We start from the raw sequence: 14,689 nt of genomic DNA on the forward strand, positions 1-14,689 counted from the left end.
TTGTTTTTTTTTTTTTAATTTTATTTGATTTTATTTTTTATTTTAAGAATTATTTATTATTTATCGTGTAAGATATAGTTAATAAATATACATATAATATTTTTGTTAAGTTTTCTTACTAACACTTTCTTTTTATAGCTTCATTAGTTTCACTAACCATATACCCCCATCGGGTCGGTGTTACTATTGATATTATATCCTGTACTTTGTTTAGGCTTTTTTTAATTTAAATTGACTCTCGTTTTTGTCAATAGCTTTAAGAAATAAATAAATATACAAATAACACACATACATATGTAAATGATGATTTGTTAATTGAATACTCCTTATTTCTATTCACTTAAACTCTGTACAGAAATAGTCTTCATTCCTCAACACCCACAAATTTGTCACTCTCGCATCGAAATAACTTTGCCTACACGGCATTAAATTAATAAATAATAAGTATTGGCTTGTATTTGTGCCTTCGTAAATGATTGGAGCCAGCATTGCCGAAATAGTAGCTCGGTAGCTTCCAGCATTTTGGTGACCCCAACGTGATTACTACACCCTCGTGCTCGTATAGTGCGTTATAAGTTATTACACCACCTCGTCGTCGCATAACAGTGAAATTTATGAACATTTGTGCAAGCTAGGTCATTCAAATTAACAATTTCATTGGGACACAACCTTGTAATACATTAACTTAACACACACAACGTACAATGGGCTTGCCTATAAAATGTGCAACTAAATTATATTTGTACTATCAGCTTGTACATTAATTTTATAATTGCAAGTTTTTTTTTTTTTCAAAAGTGAACATAATTGACTAAATTTATGACTATAATAAATAACAAGTAAGAAAGCTCTAGTCGAGACTGCTCGAAGCAACTGATATTTCCATGATAATTCGCACACACACAAACATACACACATAAGCACACACACACGCTTACAAACAAACACAAGCTCACCCACACGCACATACACTAGCAAATGCGCTTGGCTAGCGCTGCAGTGTTGGCAATATTTTGAGAATTTATTTGTTGAATAATTAAATTTCTAGACGTACGATCTTAATGAAACTTTCATAACGTTTAAATGTGTGTATGTTCCGAAGCATAAGTCTCTAGTATTTGAAATACGCCTTTTACAAACATGAGGGTGGGGAGTAGATATAGGGGTGGGGGTTAAATTTTAATTGTATAAATGCATCTTATATAGTATATTTAAAATTTCGAGACTCTAGCTTTAAAGATGTAGGAGATATAATTTTATAACTGATTTTCGATAACGTTTTTGATCGATAAAAAATATCGGAATGATTTATGGTTTTTTTTTGTGATAAACTCGATATGCGCGCGCTATATACGGACATAAACAAAATTGAAGTCTCTCGCTCTTATATCTTCTGAGATCGACGCGTTCATACATACGGATAGACAGACGGACAGGGACATATAATCTCAGTTTGTCGCCCTGATCAAGAATATATATCCTTTGTGGAGTCTGCCACGCCTGCTTCTGCCTGTTACATACTTTTAACAAAACCATTATACCCTGATTTCCCATTTTCAATAGGTTCAGGGTATAAAAAGAATAACTTAGAATCGAGTGCCTCCATCTCAGGTCACTCACTTAAAGCTTAAAACGAACGCACTCTTCGATGGAGTTGAATAAATTAAGTCATATGGATAAAATACTCATCCAGTGCTCGTTATATCAAATCGGTCGCGTTTGCTGCAGTTGAGGTGGGAAAACTTTTTCTCTATGTACAACACGCTAATAGATGCTGACGCTGCATTGGGGGAAGAAAATGCTGATTGTACCATCGTGCAATCAATGTTGCAGAAATTGGACAAGTACACTCAGTCTAAATGCGAGAAACGCTTATCGGTTAATGAGCTACCATCGTGGGACAAGTTGCCAACGCTCTTGCAAGAGCGGTGTCAAATGCTTGAAAATGTGGATCAAGTTTGGAAAAATGGTCAGATTGGTAAGTCAGGGAGGATCGTGAGCTCGCATTTAAGAAAATTATTTGTTGCACTGTCCAACAATTAAATGCTACACAGTTCTCTGCTATGGATGCAATGTCACCTTCTTTGCCTCAAGCTCTAATATCGCCTCATTCGTCTGATGTTATGCTTCTAGCTACTGCTATAATCTTTGCCAAGAACCGAGCTGGAACTTTCGTTCCGTGTCGTGTACTCTTAGACTCACGATCTCTACTTCACTTTTTCACCACTCACTTCGTATATCATCTACAGCTTCTAAAAATAAAGTCGCTTGCCGCAATTTCTGGCATTGGTGATGCCAACTTCTCAACCGAAGGATACTCAGTCGATCTCGTTCTGAAATCGCGGATTTCAGACTATTTAACTGTCATCACTGCAATCATCGCCCAGACGATTACTGATGATCAGCCTGGAATTTCATTGTCTACTATTAGTTGGAACATACCCTCAATACCTGTGCAATAAGTCACAGAGGATTGATCTTCTCATCGGAGCTAGTCTTTTCGTCGAGCTGCTGCGCGTTGGGCAAATTATGTTCGCACCTGGAATGCAAGTTTTGCAGAAAACTCAACTCGGCTGAATCATATCAGGTGACGGGCAATTGGCCCCCAAACTCTTGGGACTCATCGCAACTCAAAGAGCTTCAGATGATACCAATCATAGCACTCGGCTTGATGATTTGGTTCGTTTGGACGTTTTCGAGCCTATCGCCATAAAACCAAAAAATTTACAGGTAACATTGGTAAAATTTGTAGGTGTGTGGAGATTTTAGAGCCTGTTTCTATGCTTCAGTGCATCTTATGGCGAAACTCATGCGACGACGATATTCAGGTCTTCAAATGGAATATCGTCACTTACGGGACCAAACCCGCTTCTTTTTTGGCTTTCGTGCAATGCACATTGGGCCAGCGAGCCGATTTTTCGACGAAAATTCCATTTTTTCATGGAAAGCAAACCTATTTCAATTTAAAAACTTGAATAGTATATACTTTGACTCAGACGAATCGAAAGATTTTAATTGTTTTGATGCATCCATGAAATTTTGCCAGCTCTTCAAAGTCAGCTGTTTGATTGCATGCGTGTAAAACTAACAAGTAAGAAGGCTCTAGTCGAGACTGCTCGACTAGGAGATACCCTGAACCCTCCAAGCTGATATTCTTATCATTCTACACTTCTTTTATGCACGCACACATACATATATATGCATCCACCCTCACGCGCCCGCGCTCTGCTAACTGCGCAGTAAGCAGCGACTGCGCTTGGGCTGCGCTGCAGTGTGGGCAATAGTATGAGAATTTACTTGGTGAATAACTTCTTTTGTAAACATACATAAGGTCAAAATGTGTGTACATTCCAAAGCATAAGTCTCTAGTACTTGAAATACGTTTTGGGGCGAAGGGGGCGTGGTATCCAAAATTACAAAATGTTTGTATTCATCATATGTATATACACAGTAAATCTGAAGTCTCCACGTCTAATAGTACTCCAATGAGGCTCAAAAAACAAAATCAATTTTTCGATTATTCTCGATAAAAAAGTTATCGGATGAGTTATCGAAAAAATAAAGCAAACTCGTACTGCGTATGGTACACACGAGTATGCACACACAGCTTTCTAGCTCTTATATCTTCTGAGATCTCGGCGTTCATACGGACAGACGGACGGACGGACAGACGGACAGGGCTATATCGACTCTGCTCGTCGTGCTGATCAAGAATATATATACTGTATGGGGGCTGCGATGATTCCTTCTGCCTGTTACATACATTTACACAAAACCATTATACCCTGATTTCCCATTTTCAATGGGTTCAGGGTATAAAAAGCGCTGGAAAATTTTTGTTTACTTGCGAGCGTGACAAAATTATTGGAGCTTAAACAATTTTTACTAAAATTATGGAAAAGAAACACCAGGGTATGTGGAATATGTATATCAAAAAAGATTTTGCTCATGTTTGTTGATGTGTTTTTTTTGTGTGCGTTCATTTGTGCTGTCGAAAAGTAGAAAAAATCTAACCTTTTAGCCCGTCTGTTGTGGATTAAAACTAATTTTGTACCAAGTTGTGCCAAAAAGTAATTATATGTCATTATAGTGCTAAGTGTATATAAACTAATCTTGAAAAGCTTCTTTGCTCGTTTTTGCTCCGATGTGTAAAACCCCTAATATTGTAGCTGTAGTTAAGTTCGCCTATGGGCAGTTGCTTGAGATCTACATGCAAAAAAATCGTAGTGCATCTGCCGTTTCGAGTTGGATCTATGATGAGCTGAAAGAATTTGACTTAAATATAGAGAAGGATGAAATTGACACCAAACTGAGAAGCTTTCACATTTACATGCAAAAAACTTACTAAAATGCAATAGATATATGCCCAGATTTAAGACAAGGCATACTAAATGGCTATTGTGTAAAATGGCTATAACAGTAAGCTCATTGCTGTCTTCAAGTTCAAAGCCGTCAACATTAAGACCGGTTGGGTGCCCACCCGTTGAATATGTTAACGCCGGGCCTCGTCAGAAGAGAAAATTGGCAACCGATTTGGCTGTAAATCAAGGGCATAACACATCTCTCCTTGTGCATGCCGCCGCAGTTTCGGCCGAAAAATCAAGTGAGAAAGACAGCCCTTGTGTTAAAAAATACATTTCTTACTCAGAGTGACACCAATAAGGCTAGAAAAAATCTTTTTACTCAGAAAAATGACTCGGTATTACTAACGGAGGACGAAGTTTAGCATATCTGCTTGAATATTCATTGACTAAAAGTCAATACAACAACTTTCGTGAGCTCAGCAGTTCCCGATCTTGCGAACTTTTTCCTGCTTACAACATTTTTAAGTGTAAAATACTTATGGCATACTTATACTTTACTATTTATACTTAAAAAATGAATTAAAAACATTTGTTGAACTTACGAGTGCTAGTATTATTAATTACCGTACAAGTATCAATAAGAGGAAACTTATCTCATGTAAGCGGCTAGAGAAGATGTGGTCAGATCGGTCTGAAATTTAGATATATTTTTATGTGCATCGACACTATTATATGTACCTAATTTCAAGAACCTAGCGTTAAAACTTTAATTTTCGTCGAAAAATCGGCTCGTTGGCCCACAGTGCAATGCACCAACTAGCAATGGATGAGTCATTATCACACCCGCCAGGATCTAAAACAGTTTTGAGAGATTTTTTATGATGACGATTTGATCTCAGGAGGCAATTCAGTTGAAAAAGGTCGTGACATAATGCAATAAACCAAAAATCTTCTTGAGCGAGGCAACTTCAAATTGAGAAAATGGTGCACAAATTCAATCAACACTCTTCGCGGAGTTCCAGAAACTGATCAGGAGACTTTACTCAAAACTGGCGATGACACTTTGGGGCCCAAAATTACTATTGGCAAACACAAAAAAGGTTCAGTTCTATCAACCATTACGCGATGTTATGATCTGTAAGGTTGATCGGACTAACATGAACTAGGGCAAAATTTATCTTGCAACGCATGTGGAGAGACAAGCTGCAATAAGATGAGAGTCGTCTACCACAATCATTGGAAGGGATTTGGAGCGAATTCGATAAGGATTTTCATCAAGTGAACAATGCAACATTCCTCGTTATTCACTCCAACTTAAAACAAGATCCGAATCACATGCCTTCTGCGATGTTAGTCTTCAGGCCTATGGCTATTGTGTTTATGTTCGGTCATCGAAGAATATTGCTGTTAAAGTGCAGCTACTCTGGTCTAAAGCTAGAGTCGCCGCACTGGAAACCCTCACTGTGCCTAAGCTTAAGTTTAGCGCGGAATTTCTGCTTACGAATTTCCTAAGCGAAATAAAGAAACTGAACTTGTTCGAATGTGCGATGCATTGTTGGTCAGATTCAGCATGGACCTTGTTTCTTGCAAAAGGCTAAATGTTATTTGCATAGGCACTGGTTGTCTGAATCATGCCTTTGTGAAATTCGTCAAAGAGTTTAGTTCTCGGCAGAGCATATAGATATCTCGTTGTCATTCAAGTACATAAATTCATTCGCAATAATCAAGCGCATTTTCGGCTATGTTCATAAGTTTGTTCGGAAAATAAAACCACCTGAGCTGTCGTAGGACGATCTGCGTCAAGGATCGTTCCTATTAAGTCGGTTTTTTCAAAGAGCTCAGTTGCAATCGAAATCTGCCCTACAGAATGGAAAAAATATACACTAGTCAAGCACCATTTTTTCGCTATTTCCTTTATGGACGATTTTGGTTTCGATGCGTGGCACGTAAAAACCACCTTGCTCAAAAACCATCCCTTAACTTTCGCTATAAGCTCCTACCTTCATCAAAAGAATCATCATTCAGGACCGCAGACTTTGCTTGGAGCAATTCGACTACACTTTTGGCTCTCAGGCCGCATGACTGACAACGCTACCAATTTGTTGAAAGCACGGATCGAATTGCCGAATCGGAGCTTTTTATACCTTGAACCCATTTTCAACGGGAAATCAGGCAATATTGGTTTTAGTAAAAGTATGTAACAGGCAGAAGGAGGCGTGGCACACCTCACTAAGTATACAACCATCCGTATGTTTCAACGCGTCGATCTCAGAAGATATAAGAGCTAAAGACTAAACATTTTTTTGTAAATGTCCGAATAACTCATCCCGTTAGTTTTTGAGCGATGTTAATGCCAGATCCCCTTAACAAGAATTGCTCCTCCCGCGCCATATAATGTTATGCTATTAGCAGCACTCTGGGTACTGCGTCTCACACCCGCACCCACTGGTCACTTGCCTCTTCTGGCATATACATATATACATGACACTTTTTATACGAGCGACACAGCTGACATACTCCAAATAAAGATTAGGAAATTACAACCTGATTTTTTTGTATTTATTGAAGACGCCACCACTCCAACAAGCGAAAATCAGTTATAAAATTATATTTCCTATATCTTTAAAGGTAGAGTCTCCAAATTTAAAATATATATTAAGTACATTTTATACAATTTCGATTTTTTGGCAAAATTTACTTTTTGCCCCTATATCCACTCCGCACCTCTTATTTGTAAGAGACTTTTCAAATACTACATTTTTGTTTTAGGGTATACATATACATTTAAGAATTATGATACATTACAGAGCTCGCAAATGAGAGTTGACACTTTTTCGTTGTCTGCAAATAAATGTCTTTCACTCACACAATAGAAAAACTCAGACAGAAACTGATTTTATCGCGTCTGGCTTAGCTTGCTCGCGCTCCGAGCGAGACATTTATTTCTGTTTTCGTATCGCTCAAGTCAAACACTGATCGTTAAATGAAGCAAACTGTCTTTTGCGTTTGTATGGGTAATTACACGCTAGCTTGCATTCTTTTGCATTTATATGAATGTGTGTATTTGCATGTACACGAAGGCAAAGATAATTTCTGTTGAGTTTTTTAGTCAAACTGTCTTTGAGTCTTTGGGTGAGCGAAAATGTATTAGTCTTTACGTGATACTCATTTGAGAGTGTCACACGAAAAAGTGATTGTAATGCGTCTGACCGAAATCGAAATATAACCAAAACAAATAGAGCGGCTCTGAGCGAGATCGTGTCTGCATATACGAAAAAACGATCAATTCTCATTTCAGAGCTCTGTTAAATTCTGAAAGTTTCATTAAAAATGCACGTCAAGAAATTAAATTATTCAACAAATAAATTCTCATAATATTGCCCACACTGCAGCGCAGCCAAAGCGCAGTCACCTGTGTTTGTGCGTGTGTGTGCGCTTGTGTGCTTGTGTGTGTATGCGAGTTTGTGTGCGAATTATCGAAATATCAGGTGCTTGAAGCGTTCAGGGGATCTCGAAGTCGAGCAGTCTCGACTAGAGATTTCTTACTTGTGAATAAATGCTTTGCATCTAAAGTCTAAAAATGTATTTTTAACTGTTTATTCATCAACATTCTTCGATTTCCCATTTTCAAAGGGTTCAGGGTATAATAAGTAAAACATAAAATCGCAGCAAAATTGTATTGATTAGTTAATTAATTATTTTCTTTTATATAAATATTTAAATATTTATTTTTTTCTGGAAAAATTTACATGTTTTTATCCTCTTAATATTTCGTAGGTATCACGAAAATAAGATGGTCAACTATGATGCTCAAGGTGGATTCGTTGTTACTTCAGTTGCAGAAAATGAACTTCGCAGTGAAGAAAATGGACAAAGTTTTCAACCCAGAGCAAGTGGTGAAAAAAGTAAATCCTTTCGCAAATCAGCGAGTGGATCAATAGAAAGTAATGCTAGTACCGCTAAAGGAACTAATGATGAGGGCATTGCGATTGTCACTACACCCGTGACTCCGCTTTCAACATTTCAAGGTCAACAATATAAATCCCCATATATTCCCAATTCATCAATGAGTGTGCTCACGATAAAAACTGTAACATTTCATCATGCTGGTAACTACACATGTGCACCATCAAATGCTCGACCGGCAAGCATTACAGTTCATGTTTTGAGAGGTGTGTATTAAAAATAATTCTAATCTCGAAAATAATTTAAAAAAGTTTAATATTCAGGAGAGAAACCAGCTGCTATGCAACATGCAAACCGAAGTATTCTTGATGGGGAAAATTCGAACACCACTGTCAGTTTAACCATTTTAAAAGGGATTAATGGTACAAATAGTCTCCTGATTACTGTGCCATCAATATTTTTACCTGTACTATGTCTGTTAGCAAACTTCCCTTCCACGTTCCACTTACAAAAACATGCTCCAATGATATTTTTCTTATTCATGTTATGTAATTTTAATAGCTGAAACTGTTTATAATTAGAAATTTCTTTCAATTAATCATAGCAATTGTATTTATAAGAGTTGTATATACATAAATTCAAGCTTGCACGATAATAATACTAAGATACATATATACAGTGAGTAATATTAAAATTTTTATTTTTTTATTTTTTATTTACTAACTTCAAATGCCTATAAAACATATATTATTTGAAATTAAAAAAAAAAAAATCAAGTGAAATTAAATGGTAAATTGTAGATTGATTAAATCACCCTTCCGATGAGGAATATATCAAAGTAGTATATTAAACATAACAAACCAAGATTATACATAAACCATAAAAAAGTAAGATTTTCGTAACTTTAATATCTGGGGTTTTCTTTAATAACTGACCAGATTCGAGTTTTAATAAAAAACGGATCATGTCCGGTATCCATGCTGATTCTGATATTCTGTGACATTGGCAGTCTACTAGGCTCTATGAGTTGAGGTCTGGGGATTAGGGAAGTGTTTCGAAAAGCAACCGAGACTCGATTTGTGGGCTATATGCTTAGGGTCATTGTCCTGGGACAGCTTTGTCATCAATCAATCGATTTATTAATTTAAACAAGTGAGAAGAAGTCGAGACTGCTCGACTACGAGATCCCCTAGCTCTTCGAGCAACTGATATTTCAATAATAATTCGCACATACTCGCATACACAAAAACAAACAAACACACACACACACACAGGCAACTGCGCTTGGGCTGCGCTGCAGTGCGTGGGCGGTTGGGCTACGCTGCAGTGTTGGCAATATTTTGAGAATTTATTTGTTGAATAATTTATTTTCTAGATGTACAATCTTAATGAAACTTTCAGACCGTTATCATAATGTTCATATGTATGTATATTCCGAAGCACAAGTCTCTAATATTTGAAATACGCCTTTTACAAAGGTGTGGGTGAGGAGGTGGATATAGGGGTGGAGAGTAAATTTGAACGAAAATTGAAATTCTATAAAATGCATCTTAATATACATTTTGAATTTGGAGACTGTACTTTAAAATATGTGGGAGATATAATTTTTTAAAATGATTTTCGACAAGGGTTTTATCGATAAAAAAATATCGGAATGAGTTATCGTTTTTTAGTGATAAGCTCGATTATGCGCGCTATATATACGGACATTTAAAACAATTTAAGTCTCTAGCTCTTTTACCTTCTGAGATCGACGCGTTCATATGTACATACGGACAGACGGACAGACAGACGGACAGGACTAAATCGACTCAGCTCGTCGGCCCAATTAAGAATATATATACTTTTGGCGTCTGCCACCCCTTCTTCTGCCTGTTACATATATTTCAACGAAAGCATTTTATCTTGACCCATTTTCAATGGGTTCAGGGTATAAAAATAACGTACAATTCTTATGTAGTTATTTATAATACAACGAGGGCAACGAGCTGAGTCGATTCAGCCCTGTCTCTCTCTCCACCCATCCGTCCTTATGTATGTCCTTATGTATGAGCGCGTCGATTTCAGAAGCTGTAGGAGCTATGCATATGTTTTCGATAACTCATCCGATTTTTTTTATCGAGAATAATCGATAACATTTATTTTGTTTTCGAGTAATCTTAACAATTTTAGTTCTGACGACTGTGTATATACAGTTTGTAAATACACCGATATTATATTTTACAGATTTTGGATATCACATTCCCTTCGCCCCCAATTATACTTTGGAATGCACTGTGGGTAAAAAGTCAGATTATTTGGCATAAATCCAAATTTTTGCTTCAGTATCCGCCCACAGGTTTCATATTTACATTTAGAAAAATCCAGCTGACTTTAAAGCAATTTTTATCCAAATTTTGCGTAAATGGTATACAATATTTTTTATGGAAAAGATTCAGGAAGCTATGTTAAATAAGATGAGTAAAAAATTTGTTGTAATTTATCGTCCAATCGTGTAAAGTTAAGCTATTGTGCAGATAAAAACCAATATTCATATGTGCGTTTCGTCAGATATAACTTTCGATCCCTCAAAGATATTTGAGATTTTTTAATTAGATATTGTGTGTATATCTTTGTTAAACCCAGAATAAGAAAACCCCATGCTCATTTTTGCTCCTTAACAAAATAATTGACATGTTGCAGTTACATATGAGTTCTGCAATTCCATGCTGCTTAAAGTGTGGAGCAGCAACAAGCGACAACGAAGCGCATTAAAAGATTTTATCGTTAAGAAATAAGTAAAGAGAACATATCGGGCGATAAACTTAAATCAATGGAATCATAACCACTAATTATAGAACACATAGATTAGACATGTTGAACAAAGTTTTCAATACCGAAAAATCTGTCTTTCGGTGAGTGGGCAAATGAACTCCAAAGGAAAATTTAAAAAAAAAAAAAAAACGATCGAAAATCACATGCTAGAAAGTGCAGGCGATTATGTAAAAAGTGGCGTATTCAATAAAGCACTAGACTCATCAGACCCACTTATTTCTAGTCTCAGTTTAAAAGAACGAGCTCGCCGAATGAGAAAAAGAAAAACTGCCAACAGAAATTATTTCACTTCTAGAGGCATATAGCGTAACTCTATTTTAAAAACAAGTAAGAAAGCTCTAGTCGAGACTGCTCGACTACGAGATCCCCTGAACCCTTCGAGCAACTGATATTTCAATAATAATTCGCACGTACACACGCACACACACACACACACACGCATACAAACAAACACACGCACACACACACACGCATATACAGGCGACTGCGCTTGGGTTGCGCTGCAGTGTTGGCAATATTATGAGAACTTATTTGTTGAATAATTTAATTTCTAGACGTACGATCGTAATGAAACTTTTAGAACGTAATCATGATCTATAAATGTATATAAATGTAAAATAATATAAAATAAATAAAATAAATAAAATAATATAAAATAATATAAATATATAAATGTATATGTATATAAATGATGTATAAATGTATACCGAAACTCAAGTCTCTAGTATTTGATATACGACTTCTACAAAGATGAGGGTGAGGGGGTGGATATAGGGGCGGGGGGTAAATTTTAACAAAAACCGAAATTGTATAAAATACGTGTTAATATATATTTAAAATTTGGACACTCTAGCTATAATGATGTAGGAGATATAATTTTTTAACTGACTTTCGATAAGGGAATGAGTTATCGTTTTTTAGTGATAAACTCGATATGCGCGCGATATATACAGACATTTAAAAAAAAAAGTTGAAGTCTCTAGCTCTTATATCTTCTGAGATCGACGCGTTCATACATACGGACAGACGGACGGACGGACGGACGGACAGGCAGACAGACGGACAGGGCCAAATCGACTCAGCTCGTCGTGCTGATCAAGAATATATATACTTTGTGGGGTCTGCCACGCTTCCTTCTGCCTGTTACATACATTTCAACAAAACCATTATACCCTGATTTCCCATTTTCAATGGGTTCAGGGTATAATAAAAAATCCGAAATTATAAAAAATCGTCATAGTATATTTCATGCCTTTATCCTTCAGGGACTATTAATGACAAAAATTTAGGCTTTTTACCCATAGTGGTATGTACATACATTTGAATATTATGATTACGTTATGAAAGTTCCATGTTAATAGTCCTTCATATGTACATATGTGTGAATAAGGGAAATGCAGAATGATTAGAATATCAGCTTGGCGGGTTCAGGACATATCCACTAACCACAGAACACATAGACAGGATACGTAGTTCGAGCATTGCGACCCACACAACTTCGTATTTACTTGGCTCCTCACTTTTAGGTTCGGGTTACGAAAAGATACGAAAGCGCAATCATTTCGCTTCATGCGCTCGACGGAGATGGTCGATGGTTGAACAAAAGATCCCTCTGTGACATTTAAAACTAAAAAAAAATTAAAATAACTAGCCTTTTCCATGGTCACAGCTTATTTCGTGCACTTCACTTTTAATGGTTTTTTTACCCGAAAAGAGAGATTTTTGGCCATTCCTCCAATATGGCGGTTTTGGTTTATTTAATATTGACCATTTCCGAACGACACGTGCCCTATTTTGCCCACAAATTTTCTATAACGTTCACGTATGACCACTGGGCCAGTAGATTGACAACATTTGGACTGTTCCAGATCAACCAGGACTAGTCGATACCCGGTTTATGTTTTTGGTCGTGTGCCTGAAGCAATTGGGATAGCTTTTCCAGACCCAGTTTTTCGGCATTTTGGAGCAAGTTCTTTAAAAAGTATAGGTATATGTTATTGTTCATATTACCATCAATGAAAACTAAGTATCCAACTCCCTAACCCGACTTGCAGGCCCAACCATGCAACAGGCACTGCCATAGCTCTTTTTAGGTGCTGATCTTGGAGCTCAGTATTTGGTGGGCGCCAGGCATATTGCTTCCAATCCACATGAGTCGAAATTTAATATATTTACGTCGTATGGGTTCCAATATGATTGCCGCTAAGCAAATACCGAATTTTAGTTTTAAATGGTATTAATTATAATAGAAAAATAATAAATTGCGTTAATACATAATCTATGACTGATAAATAAGACCCCATTTAAATTTTTTTGGATATCTTTACTGGTTTAGCGGGAATACGGTTTCAAAGTTCTAATATGCTGCTGCACGAAATAAGGTGTGAGCCACTGTATGTATGCATGCATTTGAAATCTACAAACCTTTTGCCAAGGTCATACAAAATATTTGCGTTTTCGTTATTATTTGCGAGAAGGTTATGAAAGCGTTGGTGCTCATAATAAAAATGTTTTCGCGACGAGCGCGCACACGCACACCCCTTGATACATGTATGTCATGAGCAACGCAGTTTGGCAAATGGTTTGGTAAGTTCGGTATACTCTTCACCAGAAGGGAAGACATGGGTTCTTGCTGCGAAGAAATTTAAATTTTTGGGAGCTGTTGCTTGCTTACATGCATATATACAGACATATACACATTTGAGAGAGCATCGAGAGAGAGAGTAAAGAAACATTGAGTATAGAGGGATCTTTTGTTCAACAGTCGACCATTTCGGTCGAGCGCCTGAAGCGAAATGATTGTGCTTTCGTATATTTTCGTAACCCACGCTTGAAGTTAAGAGCCGAGCGAATAAAGCAAAAAGCTTTACACTACTTGTCCGGTCAATTTGTTCTATGGTTAGTGTCGTCATATATACTCGTAATTAGGAAAAAATTAAGTCACTAGCTAAATAGCTAGCTATATTCTGAGACAGACGCGTTCAGACGAACGGACGGAGACTTAAACGGACAGGGCTAAATCGACTGAGCTCGTCGCAATGATTAAGAATATATGTATATACTTTGTGGGGTCTAGCACACCTCCTTCTGCTTGTTACATACTTTTAACGAAACCAATATACCATTGAATATGGGTTCAGGGTACAATAATAATAATAGAATAGAAGACTGCACATTCTTCGACAGTATCCATATATCGCATTTTCCCATTCAAAACATCGAAAATATCGATAGTTTCCCATCATAACAGCAACGATCGCTGTGTTGAATGCGAATCTTTATTATTTCCATTTACACTTTCGTTTTTTATACCCTGAACCCATTGAAAATGGGAAATCAGGGTATAATGTTTTTGTGTAAAAGTATGTAACAGGCAGAAGGAATCATCGCAGACCCCATAAAGTATATATATTCTTGATCAGCACGACGGGCTGAGTCGATATAGCCCTGTCCGTCTGTCCGTCCGTCCGTCCGTATGAACGCCGAGATCTCAGAAGATATAAGAGCTACAGAGCTGAAATTTTTTGTGCATACTCGTGTATACCATACGCAGTACGAGTTTGCTTTATTTTTTAGATATCTCATCCAATAACTTTTTTATCGAGAATAATCGAAAAATTGATTTTGTTTTTTGAGCCTCATCGGAGTACTATTAGACATAGAGA

General features: G+C 36.9%; 1 protein-coding gene across 1 annotated transcript in view; it reads left to right on the forward strand.

Moving 5' to 3' along the window:
* Window positions 1-8,904, forward strand: part of dpr19 (defective proboscis extension response 19) — a 41,267-nt gene extending 32,363 nt beyond the window's left edge. Inside the window, exons 5-6 of the mRNA XM_089257685.1 lie at window positions 8,082-8,476; window positions 8,534-8,904. Of these exons, the coding sequence (XP_089113811.1) occupies window positions 8,082-8,476; window positions 8,534-8,775 (637 nt within the window). The 3' untranslated portion in view covers window positions 8,776-8,904. The remainder of the gene's footprint in view (window positions 1-8,081; window positions 8,477-8,533) is intronic.
* The last annotated feature ends 5,785 nt before the right edge of the window (window positions 8,905-14,689 follow it).

Source organism: Drosophila navojoa, chromosome 3 (assembly GCF_054131105.1).
Source record: "Drosophila navojoa isolate 15081-1374.11 chromosome 3, UAZ_NAV_1.0, whole genome shotgun sequence".
Lineage (NCBI taxonomy): Eukaryota > Metazoa > Arthropoda > Insecta > Diptera > Drosophilidae > Drosophila > Drosophila navojoa.